General features: G+C 41.7%; 1 protein-coding gene across 2 annotated transcripts in view; it reads left to right on the plus strand.

Moving 5' to 3' along the window:
• TMPRSS7 (transmembrane serine protease 7) overlaps positions 1–15,902 on the plus strand; it is a 45,154-nt gene extending 29,252 nt beyond the window's left edge. For both annotated transcript variants that reach the window (XM_061134128.1, XM_061134129.1), the window contains 8 exons: positions 1,980–2,116; positions 3,989–4,096; positions 6,565–6,675; positions 7,623–7,739; positions 8,734–8,905; positions 11,057–11,325; positions 13,094–13,230; positions 15,732–15,902. In XM_061134128.1, the coding sequence (XP_060990111.1) occupies positions 1,980–2,116; positions 3,989–4,096; positions 6,565–6,675; positions 7,623–7,739; positions 8,734–8,905; positions 11,057–11,325; positions 13,094–13,230; positions 15,732–15,902 (1,222 nt within the window). The remainder of the gene's footprint in view (positions 1–1,979; positions 2,117–3,988; positions 4,097–6,564; positions 6,676–7,622; positions 7,740–8,733; positions 8,906–11,056; positions 11,326–13,093; positions 13,231–15,731) is intronic.
• Positions 15,903–22,203: the final 6,301 nt, after the last annotated feature.

Consider the following 22,203-nt stretch of genomic DNA (forward strand, 5'->3'; position numbering starts at 1 on the left):
AAGAAAAAGTAATGCTGATACCCGGAAGCCTGGTGATCCTAAATTTAGAGAACACAGGGTTGGGTGTGAGTGCCCAGGGCAGCCAGAATGCAGTATACAAGGCTGAGAAAGGAACGGCTTCCCACAAAGCTTTTGTGCAACCAAGTTCCTGAGAGGAAGGCAGTTGGTTTGTTAGAAAGTGTAAAGGTTTAGTATCTGTTGAACTCTATCCTAATCCTATCTCTTCTTATTTGCTATTTGAACTTTAACAAATTACTTCACCTCTTACATCTCAGTTTTCTTACCTGTCACTCATCTGTCCGTGTAAACTAACACTTGCTGGGTTTCTCAGTCTCTCACTGTATTTTACGTTCGTTTCATAAACTACCACTGTCAGTTCAGTCGCTCAGTCGTGTCTGACTCTTTGCGACCCCATGAATCGCAGCACGCCAGGCCTCCCTGTCCATCACCAACTCCTGGAGTTTACTCAAACTCATGTCCATTGAATCAGTGATGCCATCCAACCATCTCATCCTCTGTCATCCCCTTCTTCTCATGCATTCAATCTTTCCCAGCATCAGAGTCTTTTCAAAAGAGTCAGTTCTTCGCATCAGAACTATCAGTATGCTCATCTTTGGAAGAAAACTCTAGTACATGTTAAAATCACTATGAGATACTGATACAATCACTGTGATATTAGAATGCATGATTCTGATTCCAAGATGAACACCTAGAGTAGACTCTGGACCCAAGAGCTTGACTCAGCTGTTAGGTACCTCTTGGATGCTGGCTCCCACTTAGCCAGTTGGGCCCTTACAGCTCCTCATATCCCCGGAGCTGATATATTCACCCATCAGCTCCTGAACTTCAGCCAAATGCAAAAAATTCTTTCTGAAATGTACATGAATGCTTTGAACTATGGGGCTTCCCTGATAGCTCAGTTGGTAAAGAATCCACCTGTAATGCGGGAGACCTGGGTTCGATCCCTGGGTTGGGAAGATCCCCTGGAGGAAGGGAAGGGCTACCCACTCCAGTATTCTGGCCTGGAGAATTCCATGGACTGTATAGTCCTTGGGGTTGCTAAGAATTGGACACAACTGAGCAACTTTCACTTCACTCACTTTGAACTGTGAAATGATAGGCTCTTCCCACTGAATAATAGCATCTGATCCATGGAACATGTGTGGTTCCCAAATGCTTTGCGGACCTGGAGCGATTTCCATTCACAGATTCCAAAGGAGAATGACCTCCCTCAAACCTAGTGTTTATTGGTTCCTTTTGGAAACTTACATATTTCACCTGGAAAAGTCTTGACCACACAGGGCAGAGCCTAACTTACCGTGGGTACCCAGTGTATTAATGATTATACTTCATGTTCTGCTAACCATAGTGCTCAGATAATAAAAACTAATAATAGGAGGGACATTTTCTCCTAGCTGATGAGAAGTAAGAAATTGAAGTAGGGAAATATTGCAGATAGATATCACTATTTTGAAATTTTGCCAAGGACAAGCCCTGAAGTTCACCAGAGTTTAATTTAGACTGAAATATTGTTGTCTTTTGTTTTAAGTGTTGCTGGAATTTTTTGCATGCTTTTAATTTTAGTTGATGGATTTCACTCTGTTCTGTAGAAAGGTCTGAAGCTGAACAAAGTAGGCAATTCTTTTTTTGTTAGGCAGTTATATATATGCTGAAAGAAGAGAGAAGACTAAGAGATATAAACCCATATTTCTTCCACTTTTAAGTATTGGTGAGGAAAGTAACAGGTAATAACATTTAGAGCACTGCTATTGTTTTATTTAGCAAGGGAGAAAATCGAGGGGACAGAAGTGACTCAATCATAATCACTTAGCATAGGATGGATGACTACCATCAGACTACCATCAGCGTTACTATAAGTGTCTCTGTTGATGAAGCTCAAATGACCAAAGTATCAGTCAGTTTGGTCACCAAGCAGTTAACACAGTCTCAAGCTGTGTGCCCCTAATTCTTGCTGGCAGGTACTGCGGCTCCTACATGGATCACCAGACGATTTTCCGAGTGCCCAGCTCTCTGGTTCACATTCAGCTGCAGTGCAGTTCAAGACTTTCGGACAAGCCGCTTTTGGTGGAATATGGCAGTTACAACATCAGTCAACGTAAGATGGAGATCAGTCCCTTAAGAAACCGTAACGAAAGGTTAAACAGAGGCCAACATTTTATGACTCTAAACTTTGAGAATTTAAGGAATGAAAACTGCTTCTTTACTTCTGCTATTGACTAGCATATTTTTATAATAATATTTAAATAAATATATAGTAGAAACAAAATACATGATAAATAATACATACAATTATGTATTTATTCTGCTGAAGTTTAAATTATAGAAGAAATAATATAATTGCTTGTTATAATTGAAAAATAGTTTCTTACATTGTTCCTGAAATATCAGACAATTTCTTGATTCATTGTTCTTCTCACCATCCATAATTTTTTGTAAATATGAAGTTTACATCATCATTTGGTGGATTGAAGGGCAATAGTTGCAATTCACTAAGACCTCTGATACACAGGGAGAGCTGGCCATTCAAGGAGTCCAAATTCCAACTTTCAGAATGTTGAACTTCACACTGAGAACTACTGGAAACATGGCCAGGAAGCAATCAGGGGAAAAGGCAATGTCTGAGGGAGTCATTAGTGCTGGAGAGAGTAGACCCTGACTCAGGAAATTCATGACCTGTTTTAAAAGCAGGGAAAGTAAGGGTTAATCACTTAGGAATCCATGAGGTTAAGACTTGAGAGAAAGCTCAGTTAGACCCTTCCATCTCTGCCAATACTAATATACCTCCTTCTGGATTCAGAATCTTGCACTTCTGAATATCAGAATATCACAGTCACCAATGAGGACAGAGGTAAATAGTAAGCTATCTTATTTTTAACGATTTTTTCGAATGATGAATCTTTTCTAGGAACTCATCCTCTCCATTGTGTGCTATTGAGACAGTGGTTGACCTGACCATGCCCTATTCCTATTCATCTGCACAAGGCATAGACTAGGTAGCTTATACAGAACAGAAATTTGCTTTTCACAGTTCTAGAGGCTGGACATCCAAGATCGTGTTCCAACTTGGTTGAAGGAGGGCCATCTTCTGGCCTCAGACTTCTTATTAAGTCCTAGAGTGATGGAAGGAGTGAGGATGCTCTGGGCCTATTATTGAAATAAAGGCACTCATCTCATTCATGAGGGCTCTGTGTTCATCATTTATCACCTCCCAAAGGCCCCATCTCCTCCTACCATCACTTGGGGCATTAGGACTTCAACATATCAATCTGGGGGTGAAGAACACAGTCCTTTAGACCATGGCAGAGAAAAAACATTCATTATTACTATCATGATAAGCTACAAGCCCAGGACTAAAGATTCTTGGCCAGGCAGGCAATGAATCTTTGATGAGTAGGCTGGTTGAAGTGCCTTAGAAGTCCTGAGTTTTGAGAACAGTTGTTAATCTCTCTAGGTCCAACCTTTAAGATCAGTGATTACTAATACATTTTATGGCAGAGATCACTTGAAAATGTAATTAAGTGCATAGACTCAGAATGATGTATCTGATCATAGAGGATTCAGAGACACCAGAAAGCCATTTAAATTCCCCAGAAACCCTAAAGACTGTACTCTGAGCCTACTAGATTCGAAGTCATGCTCCAGGTTTCTCTTTCTTTGAGTTTGGGATAAAGCCAAGACTCACATCCTTGCTGAGTCAAGGGTAGAGATGTAGGGGTCTGATTGTACATGGTGAACTGGATGCAGTGTTAACTCAGCTTCTTGTGGATTCCTTTGCTTTCTTTGCTCGCTTAAATTCTCCCTTTTGCTCTTTCAAATATCAGCTATAGCTTTGCTTTGATGGAGAAATTGTATTATTACTATTGCCACATTGCTACTCACATCACTTAGCAACTCACATTTCTTTGTTAATGTGGTCTGGTGCATTTTAGGGACCCACACAAGATTTCCTATTTTTTGTTGTCTCTAGCCTGTCCTGTTGGATCTTTTAGATGCTCCTCTGGTTTGTGTGTCCCTCAAGCCCAGCGATGTGATGGAGTAAATGACTGCTTTGATGAAAGCGATGAACTCTTCTGTGGTGGGTATTCAAGCTTTTATTATGACTTTTCTCAGGAATAAGTGGCTTGCCAGGACCAATGTTGGCGCTGATATATATCCTGGTCTTTGTAGCTGTTGTCTATTACCACATAACAAACTACCCCGATCCCCACCCCCAATCTCAGTGACTTGGGACGGTCATTTGCGCCAGATCGTCCCTCTGCGGGTTGTCTGAGGCATGACTGATCTAGGCTGGACTCACCTGGGTGTCACTGCCTAAACTGTGGTCCTCCTGGGCTTGGTTCTTCTCAGGCAGGAGTCCAGTCTACTTCTCATGGTTCTTTTCCTTGTTGAACTAGTGGACTGGCCACAGCAGTGGTAGAAACAAAGGCGGGGTGACCAAAAATGCAAGTTTCCTGTTAAGTCCTGGGCTTGGAGCTGGAACAGTATTATTTGTATCATATTCCATCAGTCAAATAATGAGGCCATAGTCAAGGGGCAGGGCTGGGACCATGGCAGAGGTGGAGGCGCATAGTACTATTATAGGGAGTGAAGACCTGTGGCTAATATTCAATCCACCACAATCTTAAACGTGGTCCCATTTTAAAGCACAGATCTTTCCTCTAAAAAGAAGTTCAGAATCTGCGGAGAAGTAAACTATCTCAGAATGCTTGTTTATGGAGTACAGGTGTTGAAAATAAAAAGAAAAAGATTATTTTTACCTGTATAGTTTACGTCAATATCACATTGGTGATAATTAAATGGTAGGGTATTGGATATTATTATTTTGGGCAGAGAATCTCTGATTTGGCTTTTCATTACTATTTGCACATCATTTCTGAATCTATCTCCAGTTTTAGGGAGCAATATAGGAAGAATAGTTCACCAGACCATATGACGCCACTGGCAACGCTTTCTTCTAAAGAGCCAGAGTTGGGACTTCCCTGGTGGTCCAGTGGCTAAGACTCCACACTCCCAGTGCCGGGGACCTTGGTTTGATCCCTGGTCAGGGAACTAGATCCCATAAGCTGCAACTAAGCTTTTGAATGCTGCAACTAAAGATCATGTGTGCTGCAACCAAGGCCTGGTACAGCCCAAATAAATAAACAAATATTAAAAATAAATAAATATCCAGAGTTTAATACAATTGCTATGGTGATGCTATTTAATCTTTTTCATACTTTAGAGAAATATAAATAACTGAAAACTTATGTTCATAAAAAAATAACCTATGACTCTACACCTTTTTTTTATTGGCAAAACAAAATAAAACCCTCTTAACTTAGGTTTCACTAACAATTCAAATCTATAGGATCTTCTATTTCTTAAGAAAATATATACTATTATATAGGGATTGAGGTTGCTTTTGTTTTTTATGTTATTATTCCCTATTAATGTGTCACTTGATGCTCCAAGTGAAAGTGATTATTGTTACTTTGTAACAAGAACCGTGCTTTAGTAATCATCATTTCTCATCATGCCATGTTGTGAGCTGTTCTCTAGGAGTTGTCTAGGTTACCAGCTACTCTCAGAGTAGATATATGACAGCAATGTCCTCCTTTCTGCTCCCCTCAAGATGTACCTCTGAAAAATCAAGAGCAGATAATACAAATAATGACTTCTCAAAAAAAACAGAAATGTCTTAGAAATTATACCTTCTAAGAGTGCTCATCAATATGTTGTATCTGTCATTGGTTTAAAGGAAATTCCTGAAAATATTTCAAAGAAGAAAAATTATAATACATTTATACTGGTATTTCCTAACTCAGGAAATGAATGTCTCCAGGATAAAATAATTTTAAAGAAGAGTTTTCCTTACCAAGAGACTACAAGTCTGTTGTTTCTTGAGATCTCACATTCATTAATGTATTCAGTAACTTTTCGTGAGCACCTACTATTTGATCAGGCTTCCCTGGTGGCTCAGTGGTAAAGAGTCCGCCTGCCAATGCAGGAGATTGATCCCTGTGTCAGAAAGATCCCCTGGAGAAAGAAATGGCAACCCACTCCAGTATTCTTGCCTGGGAAACCCCATGGACAGAAGAACCTGGTGGCCTACAATCCTTGGGGTCACAAAAAAGTCAGACACGACTTAGCAACTAAACAAGAACAACTGCTTGATCAAACACTTGGAGTACAGAGATGAGTAAGACAAAGTCCTCAACCTCAGGATACTCCATCTTGTTTAGGAAGGTGAACAAGTTCAATTTAGCTAACAGCTTATGATTTTTATTTTCCTTAAAATCTTATGATACATTTAATTGTAATTAAATAAACCACCAAAATGTAATACATTTATGCACAGCAAAAGTCAGATCTGACAAACTCAAAGTGCAAAGAGTTACCCCAAAGCTTAAACATCTACTTTTCCTCTTGGAGTGGTCAGTTTTGAGAAAATACACATTTTGTTTTAAGTCATCTTAACCACTTGTGCGTTTCCAGGGGCACTGCTGGTCCTCAGGGTCCCGCTGATGTCTCAGGCTCACCCGCTTCTGTCTGTTCTCCTTCCAGTGACTCTCAAGCCTGCCTGCAATGCCAGCTCCTTCAGGCAGCACAGCGCCCTGACCTGTGACGGCTTCCAGGACTGTGAGGATGGCTGGGACGAGCAGAACTGCACTCACAGTGAGCGGGAGTGCTCTGCGCTCTCCTCTTCTCCCTAGCACACTCTTCTTTTTTTTTCAACTTTCCCATTTTATTTTTTTAAATTTATTTTAAATTAATTTATTTACTTCAATTGGAGGCTAATTACTTCACAATATTGTGGTGGTTTCTGCCATACATTCACATGAATCAGCCATGGGTGTACACGCCTAGCACACACTTCTAAGCCAAAATCAAAATATCTCTGTTGAGCTAGGGCAATCGACTTGTCCTAGTTTTCCCATTGAAAGTCTCAGGTCCCAGGAATCCTCCTGGGCCCAGATAAAATGGATGAGTTGTTCACTAATTGAGGTGGCGTCTGCGCGCGCGCGCGCGCGCGCGCGCGCGCGTGTGTGTGTGTGTGTGTGTGTGTGTGGAGAGAGAGAGAGGAAAAGAAAGAGAGAGAGTACTGGAAGATTTTCCTGGCTGACATAATTTTAATGCTACTCTTGACTAAAATATACTGTGGATCTGATATAGAGGGATGTGCCAGATGTTGTGATTGGGTATAGTCTATCTAGCCCCTACAAAAACACACACAGCCAGGGTTGTGAACAAGTGTGCTGTATATTCACAAAATCTGCCCATTTCCCCCCTAACGGTATAAAAGGACTGAGTATTATTTTTGCTTTAAGATTTTCTTGGAGAACAAGACAAAGTAATGGCAAAGAGGTCATTAAGCCACTGACACAGCCGACTGCTTGGCATCTCCCTTACGTGGAAGAAAGGAGAGGCTGTTGAATCGATTCTGAACTAGCACCTGCCTGCCTTTCAGAGGCTCTGCTGCGAAGCAGGGACAAGACCCTGTGGGGTTGCTCCAGTTCCCTCTGCCATGCGCAGCAAATACTGACCCTGTGGCCAAGCCATCCTTGGTGGACAGAGCTCAGTGTTACTCACTCAAATCAGTCTCTTCTTTTGCTCATTTTTAGGTATTCCATGCAACAACAGAACTTTTAAGTGTGGCAAGGATGTTTGCATTAGGAAACAAAACGCAAAATGTGATGGCAACGTGGATTGTCCGGATGGAAGTGATGAAGAAGGCTGCAGTGAGTAGAAACACGTTCCTTCTGATCTTTTGTATTTCTCCCTCAGTCGACCTGTTTTTTCATTTTCATTTCATTCTTGGTATAATTCCCCTGGCAGAAGTTGCCACAGGCAAGGCAAGAATAGTAGATATTGGTGAACTGAATCTGAAATGGTTTCTCAGAATTAAAAATTCTAGAGTGAATTCTTTTAATTCTTTCTTAATTCTTAAAAATAAGAAATAATTAAAACTTACTTATTCTTTATTTTCTGCCTTCTTTCTTGATAGTAATTATTCATGCACTAGGTGTTTACACGAAGAACTTCTACTTTCTAATAACCTTAATCAAGGCATAAGCTCTTAAAAAAAAAAACTATGAGAAAAGAAATAGGTACTGGAATACTGTGGATGATTTTATTAATTATGCCTTATGTTGTGATCAATGTCAAGAGATGGTTCTTTCTTTAGCTATGACCTGAGAACTGTAATCTGCCACGTGTCATTATTAATTGTGTGATTTCTAATTGGCCATGTGCCAACATATTAATTATATATCCTTCTCAATACTATTTACACTGGAAAATAATTGCTTTGATACCTAGTTTTTCTTAACTAGGTTTTCATTTGTTTTGGACTTACAAATTCTCTCCTGAATCAACACAGTTTCAAGGACACTCTCAATTCAGTTGCTATTGGGACTAATCTTTCTTCTCTACCTAACAACCTGAACTCCACAGCTGCTGCTTTTATTGGTACGGCTGTTACTAATAGGTCCCTTCCTCTCCTCATGTGTGTTACTGTACAGAGACTCTGCATCAAGGCCTGTTTTCAGGAGGGAGGTAGTGGTTTGTTGGTGCTGGTTTCAGACAGACCCACGTATTGCCTCTCTAGATAAGCAGGGGATTGCAAGTTGCTTACCTAGTTAGTTACTTCCCAACCCAGCTCAAAATTTGACTGAATGCTTGGTTTTTCTTTCAAGTCTGCCTTTAACTCATGGGACCCCTCCTCTCCTAAAGGCTGCAGCAGCAGTTCCCCCACCCTCCACCGCATCATCGGGGGCACCGATACCCAGGAGGGGGGTTGGCCGTGGCAAGTCAGCCTCCACTTCGTTGGATCTGCCTACTGTGGCGCCTCAGTCATCTCCAGGGAGTGGCTCCTCTCTGCCGCCCACTGTTTCCATGGAAGCAGGTAGAGCATCTCAATTCTTACTCTGAAGTGACCACAGACCACATAGCTGCTCTGACATTGTGGGAAGAAGCTTGCATTTGGATCCATTCAATCAATTCAGTTGGTCGTTCTTAATTTCGTTCTGTTTCTGTGACACCAATTGTATGCTGAATGTTCTTTTAAGTTATTACCAACTTAAAGGGAAGGTCACAAAAGTATATCAAGAATGAATAGGCTTTTACTAGGCTGAGAAAATAAGATAGCGCTTTCAGGTTGGAAGGAATTCTAAGGGAACGTGTGAAGACTGTGGAGTGTAGGAATGTGTGGAGGACAGCGCTGAGGGATGACTGGAGTATGGAGACCCCTACTCAGGGTGTGAAGGCAACGACTCTGTACCCAGTCTCCAGTGCGGTGGTGGGGAGCGTTCCCACACCCCAGAGCAATTGTCTGACACCAGCTAGGTGTCCTATAATTCAGCTCAGTTCTGATTTGTCTGCCCATATAGACAGATTACGCACTTTAGGGGCTCAGTCTAACAAATCTACTTCCCTCCCCCCAATTCAGACACCAGTAGAAAGTCCAGGTTGTCACCTGCACTTTTGACTGACCGGCTATAGAGTGTAGGTTCCAGGGACCCCCTCCTTGGATTTTACTAATTTGCTACAGCAGCTCACAGAACTCAGAGAAACATTTTACTTGCTGGCTTGCCAGTTTATTATAGCAAGATACAGTTTGGGAACAGCCTGATGGCAGACATACAGAGGGCGAGGTGTGAGAAAGTAGGTAGTTTTCCATGCATGGACTGTTTAACTTCCAGTCTTCACGTGTCTACCAACCCGGAAGCTCTCCAAACCTTTTGGGCTTTTATGGAGGCTCCCTGACACAGGCACAATTCATTGAATCATTGGTCACTGGACACAGATTCAACCTCTAGCCCCTTCAGCCTTAGTTGCAGTCCCAAAGTAACCTCAGTAACATAACAAAAGACACTTTGGTTCCTCTCATCACTTAGGAAATTCTACAAGCTTTAGGAGCTCTGTACCGGGAATGGAAGGATGACCAAATGTATATTTTTTATTATAAATTGCAATATCACAGAGGAGGATCACAAACAAGTCCTTTGGGATAATTGTCAAGAGGGCTCTGTCTGTCCTTACCGATGGGGTTATCGTGGGCCAGACATTCTCCCCTCTAAGGGAGAAAGGAAAGCTCGGACAACAACTTCACTTAAAATGTGACCTTATTTGGAACCAGTTGAATCCTAGGTACAAAAATATATCAATTATTTCTCACCTAGAATTTTTAAAAGTACTTCGATGAATTTATACAATTAGAGTATTTGTTTCTCCTGGAAATTACAGGATTCATGTTAATGACTGAAATGGCTATGCTTCTGTTCCATCACTAGCCTTTTATGTAATATATTACCCTTAATACTCCCCTAGGTCCCTGTACTGCATGTGAGATTATGGGCCAAGCACTTTGGGATGTGTCCTTCTTTTTCTTCCAAAGCGTCCACATTCTCTTCACCCCACCAGAGCAAGGCAGCTGTGCTGGTGGAGATGAGAAACCCCAGATGGAGATTAGAAAGCCCTCATGACTTCATGCCAGTCCACTGGGGGGCTCATAGCGAGTGGGGCCTGTGAATAGTCAAGCTTGAGCAGTTAGAGCAGCAATCTTTAAGGCTTCTGGTAGTTTGCAAAAAGAAATCTCCTTAAATTTCTGTTTGGAACACTTTGATTTCTAACCTGTCTTGGTATCATTTGAATTTGGTGAAAGGATCCCCAGATCACTGTCTTATTGGCCCTGTCTGTCACCATCAAATGCCACTGTCAGCATGAATAGGAAGAAGGTACCAAATAAATTCCAGTCACTAACAATCTTAACTTGTGGGTGGTTCCTGAAATACCGATGGCAAGAAAATTTCCAGCATGTCCTTAGAACTCACTGAGGAAATGTTCTGGAACCCAACTCTCATCTGCCAGCCCTACTCTACCTGACTTCATCTTGGTTTTACTAGGGAGAAAGGGAGGCCTGGAGGCACAGTCAGCTACTGCAATAGGGAGTGAAAGTCAGACCTCCCTTCCCGCAGCCCCTCTCTGCGGAGGGCTCTTTCCAAAACACGTACGGTCTTCAAGCCTCTGACTCCGTGCTTCCTTCCTTTCGTCCCAGGCTGTCTGACCCCACGCCGTGGACCGCACACCTTGGCATGTACGTGCAGGGGAACGCCAAGTTCGTCTCCCCGGTGAGGAGAATCGTGGTCCATGAATACTATAACAGCCAGACCTTTGACTACGACATTGCCTTGCTGCAGCTCAGTGTCGCCTGGCCTGAGGCCCTGAAGCAGCTCATTCAGCCAATATGCATCCCTCCAGCCGGCCAGAAAGTGCGCAGTGGAGAGAAGTGCTGGGTGACCGGCTGGGGGCACAGGCACGAAGCAGGTGTGTGTCAGTGAGTGCCCTCCCCTCCCCTCCAGATCACAGCAACTCGTGTTGATGTGGTGCCTTGGGGTTCATGGAGAGGGTTTTTGTATAAGATCTCATCTGAGCCTTCTAACAACTCTGACAGATAGACTGGAGGAGAGTATTAAAATTCCGGTTTTATGATGCTCTCCCCTTGTCCCCCAAAGAAGTGAGAACCACTTCTTAAGGGAAGGTCTATGAGCAAGACAGGACAGGATAGTACAGGCCCTTTTCAATCTCGTGGGAGTTTGCTATGTTTTCTGCTATAGAAGAACATTTCCTCCATATTTTTAGGTTCCCTTTCATTAAAAAAAAAAGACTCATTTTCATAAAAAAGAGAAGGTTGCTCATACACAACTTACTATGTCAACTCATAGACAATAGTCTGCAGGATTATGCAAGTATGTCCTTCATGAGGGCAATTGGCCAAGTGGATGAGAGTGAAGGCTGAAACCCAGATTATCCTCAGTTCCCCAGACAGCAGACTGAGGCCTGGGGGATGGTCACATCAGCCTAGGAATGGTCCAGCAAGAGAGAATGCCATTTTACAATTCCCCCACCCAGAGGGGGCATCTTTATCATATGCACAAAGGTCAGATTGTATGGCAGGGAAGTCTTTACATCTGCCCTGCCAAGGTTTTTATGGCTTAGGATTCTAAATACACAGTAAAGAGGATAATCCAAAACTTTGTGAACATCTCCCCAGAGGTGAGAGCTGATGCTTTCCCTTGATCTCTTAGTCTTTATCTTGGATTCCCTTATAGTCATTTCTAAATGCTTAGAACAGATACATTATCTTTAAATCTTGAACTGTATCTTGGCCTTGCTTTGACACTCTCTAAAGATTCACTATGGGCAGCTTCTCCAGTGCTAACTACCCACATTTAGTTATTGAACTCATGAAATTCACCACCTGTCTGGGCCTTCTGGAAGAAGGCAGATCACTGCTCGAACACCTATAAACCATCAGGGCTGTGCTCAGGGCTTTCATTACATCATTGTTTCTCATACGAGGAAAGAGTTTCTTCAACCACTTTATCATGGGACATTTTCTTTTCTTTTTTAAAAAAAATCATTCTGCTGACTTTAATGTTTCTGATTGTATTATTAAATAGTTACTACACACAAAGAACATTTTTAACATTCATGTAAAGTACAAAACTTTGCACGACACTGCTGTGTCCCCCAAGCCCAGAGGTGGACGTGGCCACCCCTGCAGCTGCCGCACCACTGCCGCACTCCCACGCCTTTCCAGGAGCCTGGGCGGCCTGGCCCTGCTGATGGGTATTTCCTCTACAAGCATGAGTGCGTCAATGAATTATCTTAGCCATATGGGTTTAAAAGGAAGTGAAAGGGCTGTATCCAAACTGTTACGTTTTTATGGTTCCTAGGATACTCCCAGATGTCAGTTATCATGTGCCACTTAAGGGGCCCTCTTGACCAGGGAGTGTTGGTAACGGCTGTTACTGACTCACAGTCTTGAAGGTAAGAGGTATGTGGAGAAGGACCATGGCTCAGATGGTCGAGTCAGACCTTGGGTCTGAATCCTGCTCTATTTTTCCTATTTGTGTGCCATTGGATAAGTCCTTTATCCTCCTAAGCCTCCATGTCTTCATTTGAAAAAATGAGGATCGTAATAGAATTTACCTAAAAACAATTGTTAGAGAATAAAAGGAGAAAATGAATAAATTGTCTAATAAAGTAAATGTAATCATTGCCTTGATTTCTACTTCTGTGTGTTTTCCAGACAATAAAGGCTCCCCCATTTTGCAGCAAGCAGAGGTAGAGCTCATTGACCAAACCCTCTGTGTTTCCACCTATGGCATCATCACTTCGAGGATGCTCTGTGCAGGTGTCATGTCAGGCAAGAAAGATGCTTGCAGAGTAAGCCATCTTATGTTTTCTTTGTCTAACATGTTGTACTTTCCATAAATGCTTTCATGTTTAATCTACACCATACTGGCAATAACTCGGGCAGGTGATTGCCTTAATTCAGACACTAATTATAATCCAATTGTCTGAGATGAGGGAAAGGTGATTAAATACTAATTGGATCTGTAAAACTCATTTTCTAGTTCCCATGTATTTTTCTCCAACAGTTAGAGAATGGGGTCAGCATTTATCATTCTGCCATGATTATCTTATAACCAGAAACTAAAAAACATAGCAAGATGGATGCAGTGTTTTAGGACTGCTACCCACTTCCCTAGCAGTGGCTGTGTACCTTCTAAAATAACAAGTATTGTATTCACTTACTCCTTTGACACACAGGCTGGGGGAGAGAAAAGAGGAGTGGAAAAGGTGACTGGAGGCCTCCTGACAGTGGTGAAGCTGAAGGTTACCTTTGGGGGGATATTGTTATGAGTCTCAGATTCCAATCTATGCAGATACCTATATGATTACCAAAAAGTGAGCAGATGTTTTAGAGGATGAGCCAGTGCAGGAGACTCGGGTTCAATCCCTGGGTCAGGAACATCCCTTTGAGGGCGGCATGGCAACCCACTCCAGCATTGTTGCCTGGAGAATCCCATGGACAGAGTCTGGTGGGCCACAGTTCCTGGGGTTGCTAAGAGTCAGACACGACTGACCGCATGTGCAGGCAGAGGGCAGAGGAGCTGTTCCCACATCTTTCCGTAACCTTAGACACTGCGCTACAGAAACTCATCTCATTATAAAGATGACTTCTATCTTCTGAACTCCTATTTTGTGGAAAGGACTATGCTAGGATCTTTACAGAAATTCATTCAAATTATTCTTTCATCCACATTTTATAGAAGAGGAAACTGGGGCACAGGGAGCCCAAGTAAATTACTCAAGGTCACAGAGCTAGTTGAGTTGGAATTTGAACTCTTACCTCTGAAAGCTACTATATTTTGGGTGCTTCCTGCAGGTAGCTGGTTATATAGTTCTGTTCTCCATAGCTACCAGGGTTTAGAGGTTAAATGAGGCTTCATAGAGTTGGAGTGCCAACAGTTAAAATAAAAAGATTTCAGTCTCTCTACTAGTTAGAATTTACCTAATCAGGTTTAGAATTTTGTGGGTGACATCCAGGGACAATTTTGGAATGCTTTTTTTATCTTTGCCTCTGAGTAGGCAGCTTTAGGGCTTCCCTGGTGGCTCAGACAGTAAAGAATCCGCTTGCAATGCAGGTAGACCCGAGTTCGATCGCTGGGTCAGGAAGATTCCCTGGAGATGGGAAAGCAACCCATTCCAGTGTTCTTGCCTGGAGAATCCCAGGGACAGAGGAGTCGGTGGACTACAGTCCATGAGATCACAAATAGTCAAACACGACTAAGCACCCACAAACATCTTTAGCCGAAAGTAAAAGTTCAGATATTATACTTTAAATAATGAACAACGTAGAAATTCTATGTAAACATTGAATTATTTCAGCCTTTGCTTTTGGAATTCAGATGCCAGAAAGGGCTCTTGAGTGAGAGTGCTTTCTCTGTAACAACTATCAGCCAGTGATCCTTGGGGCTGTGTCATTGGACCCTGCCAACTACAGAGGATCTCCTTTCTTTTTTTCCTCACGGCCATGAGCCAACACTGAAGTTGCATGGCATAGAGGTAGAAGTCAACCAATCCTCCAAGATAACCATGCCTCAAGAGGTTATTGTGAAGATTAAATGACCCAAAACAGTGTTTAGCACATACTACCACTAAACGAAAGTGAAAGTCACTCAGTCGTGGGCAAGTCTTCTCGACCCCTCCCTTGTAGTATATTGAACACTTTCCGACCTGGGGGGCTCATCTTGTGTCATATCTTTCCATGTTTTCAGACTGTTCATGGGGTTTTCACGGCAGGAATATTGGAGTGGTCTGCCCTTCCCTCCCGCAGTGGACCATGCTTTGTCAGAACTCTCCACTGTGACCTGGCAGTCTTGGTTGGCCCCAAACAGCATGGCTTATAGCTTCACTGAGTTACATGAGCCCCTTCACCACGACAAGGCTGTGATCCACGAAAAAGCAAAGGTTATTATGAGGATTCAATGACCCAAAATAGTGCTTAGCACATCCCAGCACTAAATAAATGTTAGCTATTATTATTACTGTTACTACTATTACTATTTTTGTTATCGAGGTTTGCTATTTGTTTGTAGGTATATGAATGTTGATTCCTTTGCAAGAATCTTCAAATGTTACTCCTGGCCTAAAGAATCAAGTTTCTTATGATGAATGAAACTTTTTGATTACAGGAAAAGTAATTCTAAAACAACATTAGAAGTTTCACATTATTTCTTGATACTTCCCCAAACTGCATAGGAATTAGCTAAGAACCCTGTCAGACTGGGAGTTTGAACACAATTCATTAGGCACTTTAATAACAAAATTGACGACCATGGAACAAAAGTGCTTGTTACTTATGTTATCTTTTTCTGTAGGGAGATTCAGGTGGACCTTTATCCTGTCGAAGAAAGAGTGATGGAAAATGGATTTTGACTGGCATTGTTAGCTGGGGTCATGGATGTGGAAGACCAAACTTTCCTGGTGTTTACACAAGGGTGTCAAACTTTGTTCCCTGGATCCATAAATACGTCCCTTCTCTTTTGTAATTGTGCAAGTTTGATTTTTGACTGTGTTTTATGTGATAGATTCTTTTAAAAGGAATGCAGTAATTTTCAATAGAATGAGATAATTTTTTTCTTCTGGAAATTTCAGATTGCATACATTTGGTGTTTATTGAAAGATAGAAAGATTAATATGTATTTTATTCCATGAAAAAATTGCATCTAGGATACAGCTGTATTCATTCTTAAGGGTCAAAGGGCTCTTGATTCAGGAATGGAAGAAAACTAAAGTAATGTCATGAACCAAGCCTCTAAAATAAGATAAGTGGGTGAGATGTTCAGGAATCCACACCTTAATTTATGTTCTTATTCAAGGGCAGATATTTGTAAAGACCTAGGTAAATATGATTTATTGAAATAAATTCCATAAAAAAAAACCATGCCTGATCTTTGGTGTTCTAATGGAATGCATAAAAATGACTCCTTCACAAATGCAAATAAAGGCAAACTCTGTTACTAACAGAGGAAATACCTATATCGTTATTTTCCAATATTTGGTCTAACCATATCATGGGAACATTTTTTCAGCAATAACATGGTAATATTGTGTACAGAGAAACCATCAAACAGCTAACAAAACTAACAATTAGTACTCTTCATTAAAACGATAGAATTCAGCATTGTGGTAGGAGGATTGAAAACATTTACATGGGATTTAAAAGAATTGTGGTAAGGCTGGCCAACAATTGAAAGACAAAAGAGTTTTTGTTTTTGTTTGTTTTCATTTATTTTTATTAGTTGGAGGCTAATTAGTTTACAATATTGTAGTGGTTTTTGCCATACATCAACATGAATCAGCCGTGGATTTACATGTGTTCCCCATCCCAATCCCCCCTCCCGCCTCCCTCTCAATCCCATCCCTCTGGGTCTTCCCAGTGCACCAGCCCTGAGTGCTTGTCTCATGCGTCCATCCTGGGCTGGTGATCTGTTTCACCCTTGATAGTATACTTGTTTCAAAGCTGTTCTCTCGAAACACCCTAACCTCACCTTCTCCCACAGAGTCCAAAAGTCTGTTCTGTACATCTGTGTCTCTTTTTCTGTTTTGCATATAGGGTTATCGTTACCATCTTTTTAAATTCCATATATATGCGTTAGTATACTGTATTGGTCTTTATCTTTCTGGCTTACTTCACTCTGTATAATGGGCTCCAGTTTCATCCATCTCATTAGAACTGATTCAAATGAATTCTTTTTAATGGCTGAGTAATATTCCATGGTGTATATATACCACAGCTTCTTTATCCATTCGTCTGCTGATGGGCATCTAGGTTGCTTCCATGTCCTGGCTATTATAAACAGTGCTGTGATGAACATTGGGGTGCACGTGTCTCTTTCAGTTCTGGTTTCCTCAGTGTGTATGCCCAGAAGTGGGATTGCTGGGTCATATGGCAGTTCTATTTCCAGTTTTTTAAGGAATCTCCACACTGTTTTCCATAGTGGCTGTACTAGTTTGCATTCCCACCAACACTGTAAGAGGGTTCCCTTTTCTCCACACCCTCTCCAGCATTTATTGCTTGTAGACTTTTGGATAGCAGCCATCCTGACTGGCGTGTAATGGTACCTCATTGTGGTTTTGATTTGCATTTCTCTGATAATGAGTGATGTTGAACATCTTTTCATGTGTTTGTTAGCCATCTGTGTGTCTTCTTTGGAGAAATGTCTGTTTAGTTCTTTGCCCCATTTTTTGATTGGGTCATTTATTTTTCTGGAATTGAGCTGCAGGAGTTGCTTGTATATTTTTGAGATTAATCCTTTGGAAAGACAAAGAGTTTTTGGATGATTGTTTTGAAAGGGAAAATTTTCAGAAATCATCTAACTTCTGATCCTTTTATAAAACCCAAATGGCCAAGATTTTCTTTTATTTTCAGAGCCTTACAGTATCTAGCATAGTTGTAAATCTATAGTACATGCTCAGTACTTCACAGTTATTGATTTATTTTGTCCTGATTTACTGTGTTGCACACTTAATCTCAGAATAAACTTTTCATTAAAAGAGGCCAGACTTAACAATATCACCAAATAGATAAAAACAGCAGAAAGAAGAGTGATATTATTTTTTTCCTTGGGACTAAGTCAAAAAAGTAATCGCAATGCTATTTTTTGGTAGAGCTCAAAACAGTGGGACTGATTTTCATAAGACGTCAGAAAATCTTAATGTAACAGCAAAAGAATAGAGAGCAAAAGGTGTCATAACTGGGATCAGATAGTAAGGTTGAACTCTAAATATGATTTCTCTGAGACAGTGAATATTTTCCAGTTTGCAAAACATATTTTGATTTACAAAAAGGCTATTTCCTTCAGCTAAAGGATAAAACATTTTAATGATACTCCTCTGAATAGATCTTTTCAGATTCATTATCTGGCTGTGGCATACTGCAATTCAAAGGGCCAAGTCACCACTTAATCCACAAATGGGGACTTACTACTGAATCCACTGGAGAGAAGAGCAAATTAGGCTGACAGTTCTTAAAACCAAGTTTTGTTTTGCCTCGTAATGCTGTGACCTAGGTACATGGTGAATTGTACTTTTTATTTATGACCATTTCTAAGGAAATTTGTTGTTCACCAGACTATTTCACAGCTTTATATAGGTTTATGATCTCAGTTAGGAAATGAAGAATGGCTGGCATGATCTGTCAGATTCATCAGAGGGAGTTTTCAAACCACACACACTTGGTACCATTCTAAGCACTAGTTGGTGCTAATGTGAGTGTACCATGTTCCTCATCAGTGAAGAGATGGAGGAAAGGTTGAGAAACACCCGCCTAACTTACTTGGCTATTTCATGCCAAGATGCCTCTATAACCTGAACAGTGTGGAAATTTGAAAAGTGTGAGCAGGGGCAAATTCTAAGCTTGGTTTATTTAGCAGCGGGGAGTGGTCTCCAGAAACAAAGACTGGGACATTTCCATGTGTCAGACCACTGGGGAGAACTTGTAGGGACTCCTGGCCTCCTTCACAATGCCTCGATAACTGAAAAATGAAACACTACAAGCCAACCAACTATTTCTCAGTTGTGTTCTGCTTGATTATTCTGCGTGGCTGACCCAATTGCTGATGTTCAGCATAGTACTGCTTGCCATCTGACAACATATGGGTACAAATTGTGGTGTTTTGAAAAGGCATAGATCTGTTTGAAGCTAATGAGATGCTTTACTGATGTCATTTTAATGGTGTTACTTTTTGTTTTATCTGATAACATTTGGGAAATTATTTGCTCTTACAGAAGATGAAGAAAGAAGAACAAGTATTATGATGAGAAAAGCGAAACATTTTATACTGGTCAGCAAGTCTTGGCAAGAAGCATGTTTTAATTTTTTAACGTTATTTACATTTGGCAACTTGAATGAACTAAAGTAATTGAGTCAATAATAATTTTTAGATGATATTAAAAAGAACTATTTGTGCAAGAACAGTACACTTTTTGAAAGCACATTTAAAGAGGTATTTATGAAAGAATAAGATCCTTTAAAAAGCCACCCCTATAGAAGTCAGTTTTGAAGAAAATGCAAAAACAGATCTAGATAGAATTTGGTTCCTCATTCACAAATCCTAAACCTTCAACAAGAATTATTTAATCTCAGTTTGGTTCTACCTCCAGGATGAAACACTTCTTTCTAACTCTTTCTGAATCCTTAGAGTCAGACTGCCAGAGTGAAAAAAGTCCTCAAATAGAAATTGCAACATCCATGTACATTCTAGGTCAGCTGTCTGGAGATGAAGAAATTTGCAGTTATCAGAAATCAGAATAAGTTCCATGTAAGAATTTAAGTAGTTCATTGTGAGTAATATTGTGAGGTGTCAGCAAGTGTCAGCAATCCAGAAAACATGATGGGACAGGAACACAAGTCAATATCAAAAGAAAATATATTCAGTATTCAAAGGCTATTTGTGGGGGCAAAGAATTTTAGTTACAGAGATACAGTCATGGAAAAGAAAGGAACATTGGGAATATTTACTGAGATTCTGCTTTTGTTGGGCACAGGGATAAATGCGTTCTTTAATTGCCTCATTTAATCCTCCTAATTCTACTCGGTAGGAAACATTTTATAGGGAGGAGAGAAGCTCATAGACTTTAAACAACTTGCCCAAGAACACACAGATAGCGGGGGTTTAAATTTGATCCTAACTCTTCTTCACAATCTATACTGCCATCGGGATGTCAACAGTGTACAAGGGCTAGGTTTATGAAATTCCGGAGATGCAGTAGAAGCTAGGTGAGAGAATATATAGGCCTCACTTCACTGTACTCAGAAGGCATTGAGAAATCTGCTGTAGGCGGTGCATGTGACAGGAAGCAGTAGCTTTTTGATCCTCTGGAGGAGTGAAGGAGAGTTTTGGACATCTGCTCATGGAGAATCTGGAGAAGGCGATGGCACCCCACTCCAGTATTCTTGCCTGGAAAATCCCATGGATGGAGGAGCCTGGTGGGCTACAGCTCATGGGGTCGCGAAGAGTCAGACACGACTGAGCGACTTTTCACTTTCACTCCCTTTTAGGCCTTAGGGTATGGAGGGCTTTCTGGTGTTGCTAGTCCTTGGGTGCCTCAGCACCCCTTCTTGGTTCCCTTAACCCTTGCTCCTTCATTAAAAATCCTCTTAAAGAATTCTGGCTGAGAATGTAGACTGAGTCCTACAAGATCTGCCTTTTAGGGTAGAAAAAGCAGAAGTCAGTGACGGCCAGCAGCTGAGTGGCTACTGGATCCCATCTGGCAGGCTGATGGAATCCCAAGTCCAGATGAACCGGTAGCAGGCAAGAAACAATTAGAGAGACCTGATATCTAGGCAGTGTCTGAAGAGCAGGCATCAAGGATGCTGGATTTTTGGACACAAGTCAATGTCTTCTGAAATGGAGCTAATTTTTATGTGACCCGTCTACAACACAAACTTATCTCAATGTGTGTTTGTTGGAGACAAGGATGAGAAGTAGGGAAGCAAGCTGGCTCTCAGCACACACCTTGCTTAGCAAACAATTTCAGGCTCATAAGACCAGAAGCTCTGAACCGTGGATTGTGGATTGTGGATTGTAGGTTGGTGCATAATTTTTCCCTCAGATTGTGTGTGTGTGTGTGTGTGTGTGTGTATGTGGTGGTGGTGGGAGTGACGGTGAGGTACCTGTGACTCCTCTTCTCAAAGGCATTTAATAATCGCCAAGGTTTGTGAATGTTTGCTATGTATATCTAACTGCTTTGGTGACATCAACTCTTAGTCCTGGCAACAACTCCACTGGGTGAGTACTAACATTAGGTCAACTTTCCAGATGAGGAAATTCAGCACAGAGAGCTGAAGCCCAGGGTCTCGAAGTTTGGAACCCCTTTCGCACTGAGAGGGGATTAGTCTGGCAGCCTGGTTCCGGAGCCTGCAGTCCCCCCCTCTACCCATCAGTGTGTCTTTGTCTGCCTCTGGACTCAAGAAGGAGGAGTGGGTTTGTGCGCATTAGTCACCGCCACTCGCTCAGTGCCTTGAGCGATGGCTGGCGCTCAGGAGACAGTTATATATGTTCACTGTGGCTGTTGCTCAGTCGCTCAGTCGTGTCCGACTCTTCGTGGCCCCAGGGGCTGCAGCACGCCAGGCTTCCCTGTCCTTCACCGTCTCCCAGATCTTGTGCAAACTCACGTCCATCGAGTTGGTGATGCCATACAACAACCTAGTCCTCTGTCGTCCCCTTCTCCTGCTTTCTATCTGTCCCAGCATCAGGGTCTTTCCCAATGAGTCGGCTCTTACCAGGTGCCCAAAGTACTGGAGCTTCAGCTTCAGCATCAGTCCTGCCAATGAATATTCAGGATGGACTGGTCTGATCTTCTTGCGGTCCAAGGGACTCTTAACAGTCTTCTCCAAACTTCAGTTTGAAAGCTTCAATTCTTAGGTGCTCAGCCTTCTTTATGGTCAACTCTCATATTCATACATGACTACAGGAAAAACCAGAGCTTTGACTATACGGACTTTTGTCTGCAAAGTAATGTCTCTTTTCATATGCGGTCTAGGTTTATCATAGCTTTTCTTCCAAGGAGCAAGTTTCTTGATTTCAAGGCTGCAATCACCGTCCACAGTGCTTTTGGAGCTCAAGAAAATAGTCTTTTACTGTTTTCATTGTTTCCCGATCTATTTGCCATTAAGTGATGGGATTAAATGAATGAAATTTTGCTAGGCAGTGAAAGCTAGAGCAAGCCCTGGCAACAGACAGCTCCTCGGGGAGGATGGAATGTCCATCCATGTCAAACCCCAAAGCCCAATCAGGCCACCCGCTCAGCTTCTTCTTTGTATTGAATTGTGCGAATTGAAAACGG

This window comes from Dama dama, chromosome 31, assembly GCF_033118175.1.
Source record: "Dama dama isolate Ldn47 chromosome 31, ASM3311817v1, whole genome shotgun sequence".
NCBI classification, from domain to species: domain Eukaryota; kingdom Metazoa; phylum Chordata; class Mammalia; order Artiodactyla; family Cervidae; genus Dama; species Dama dama.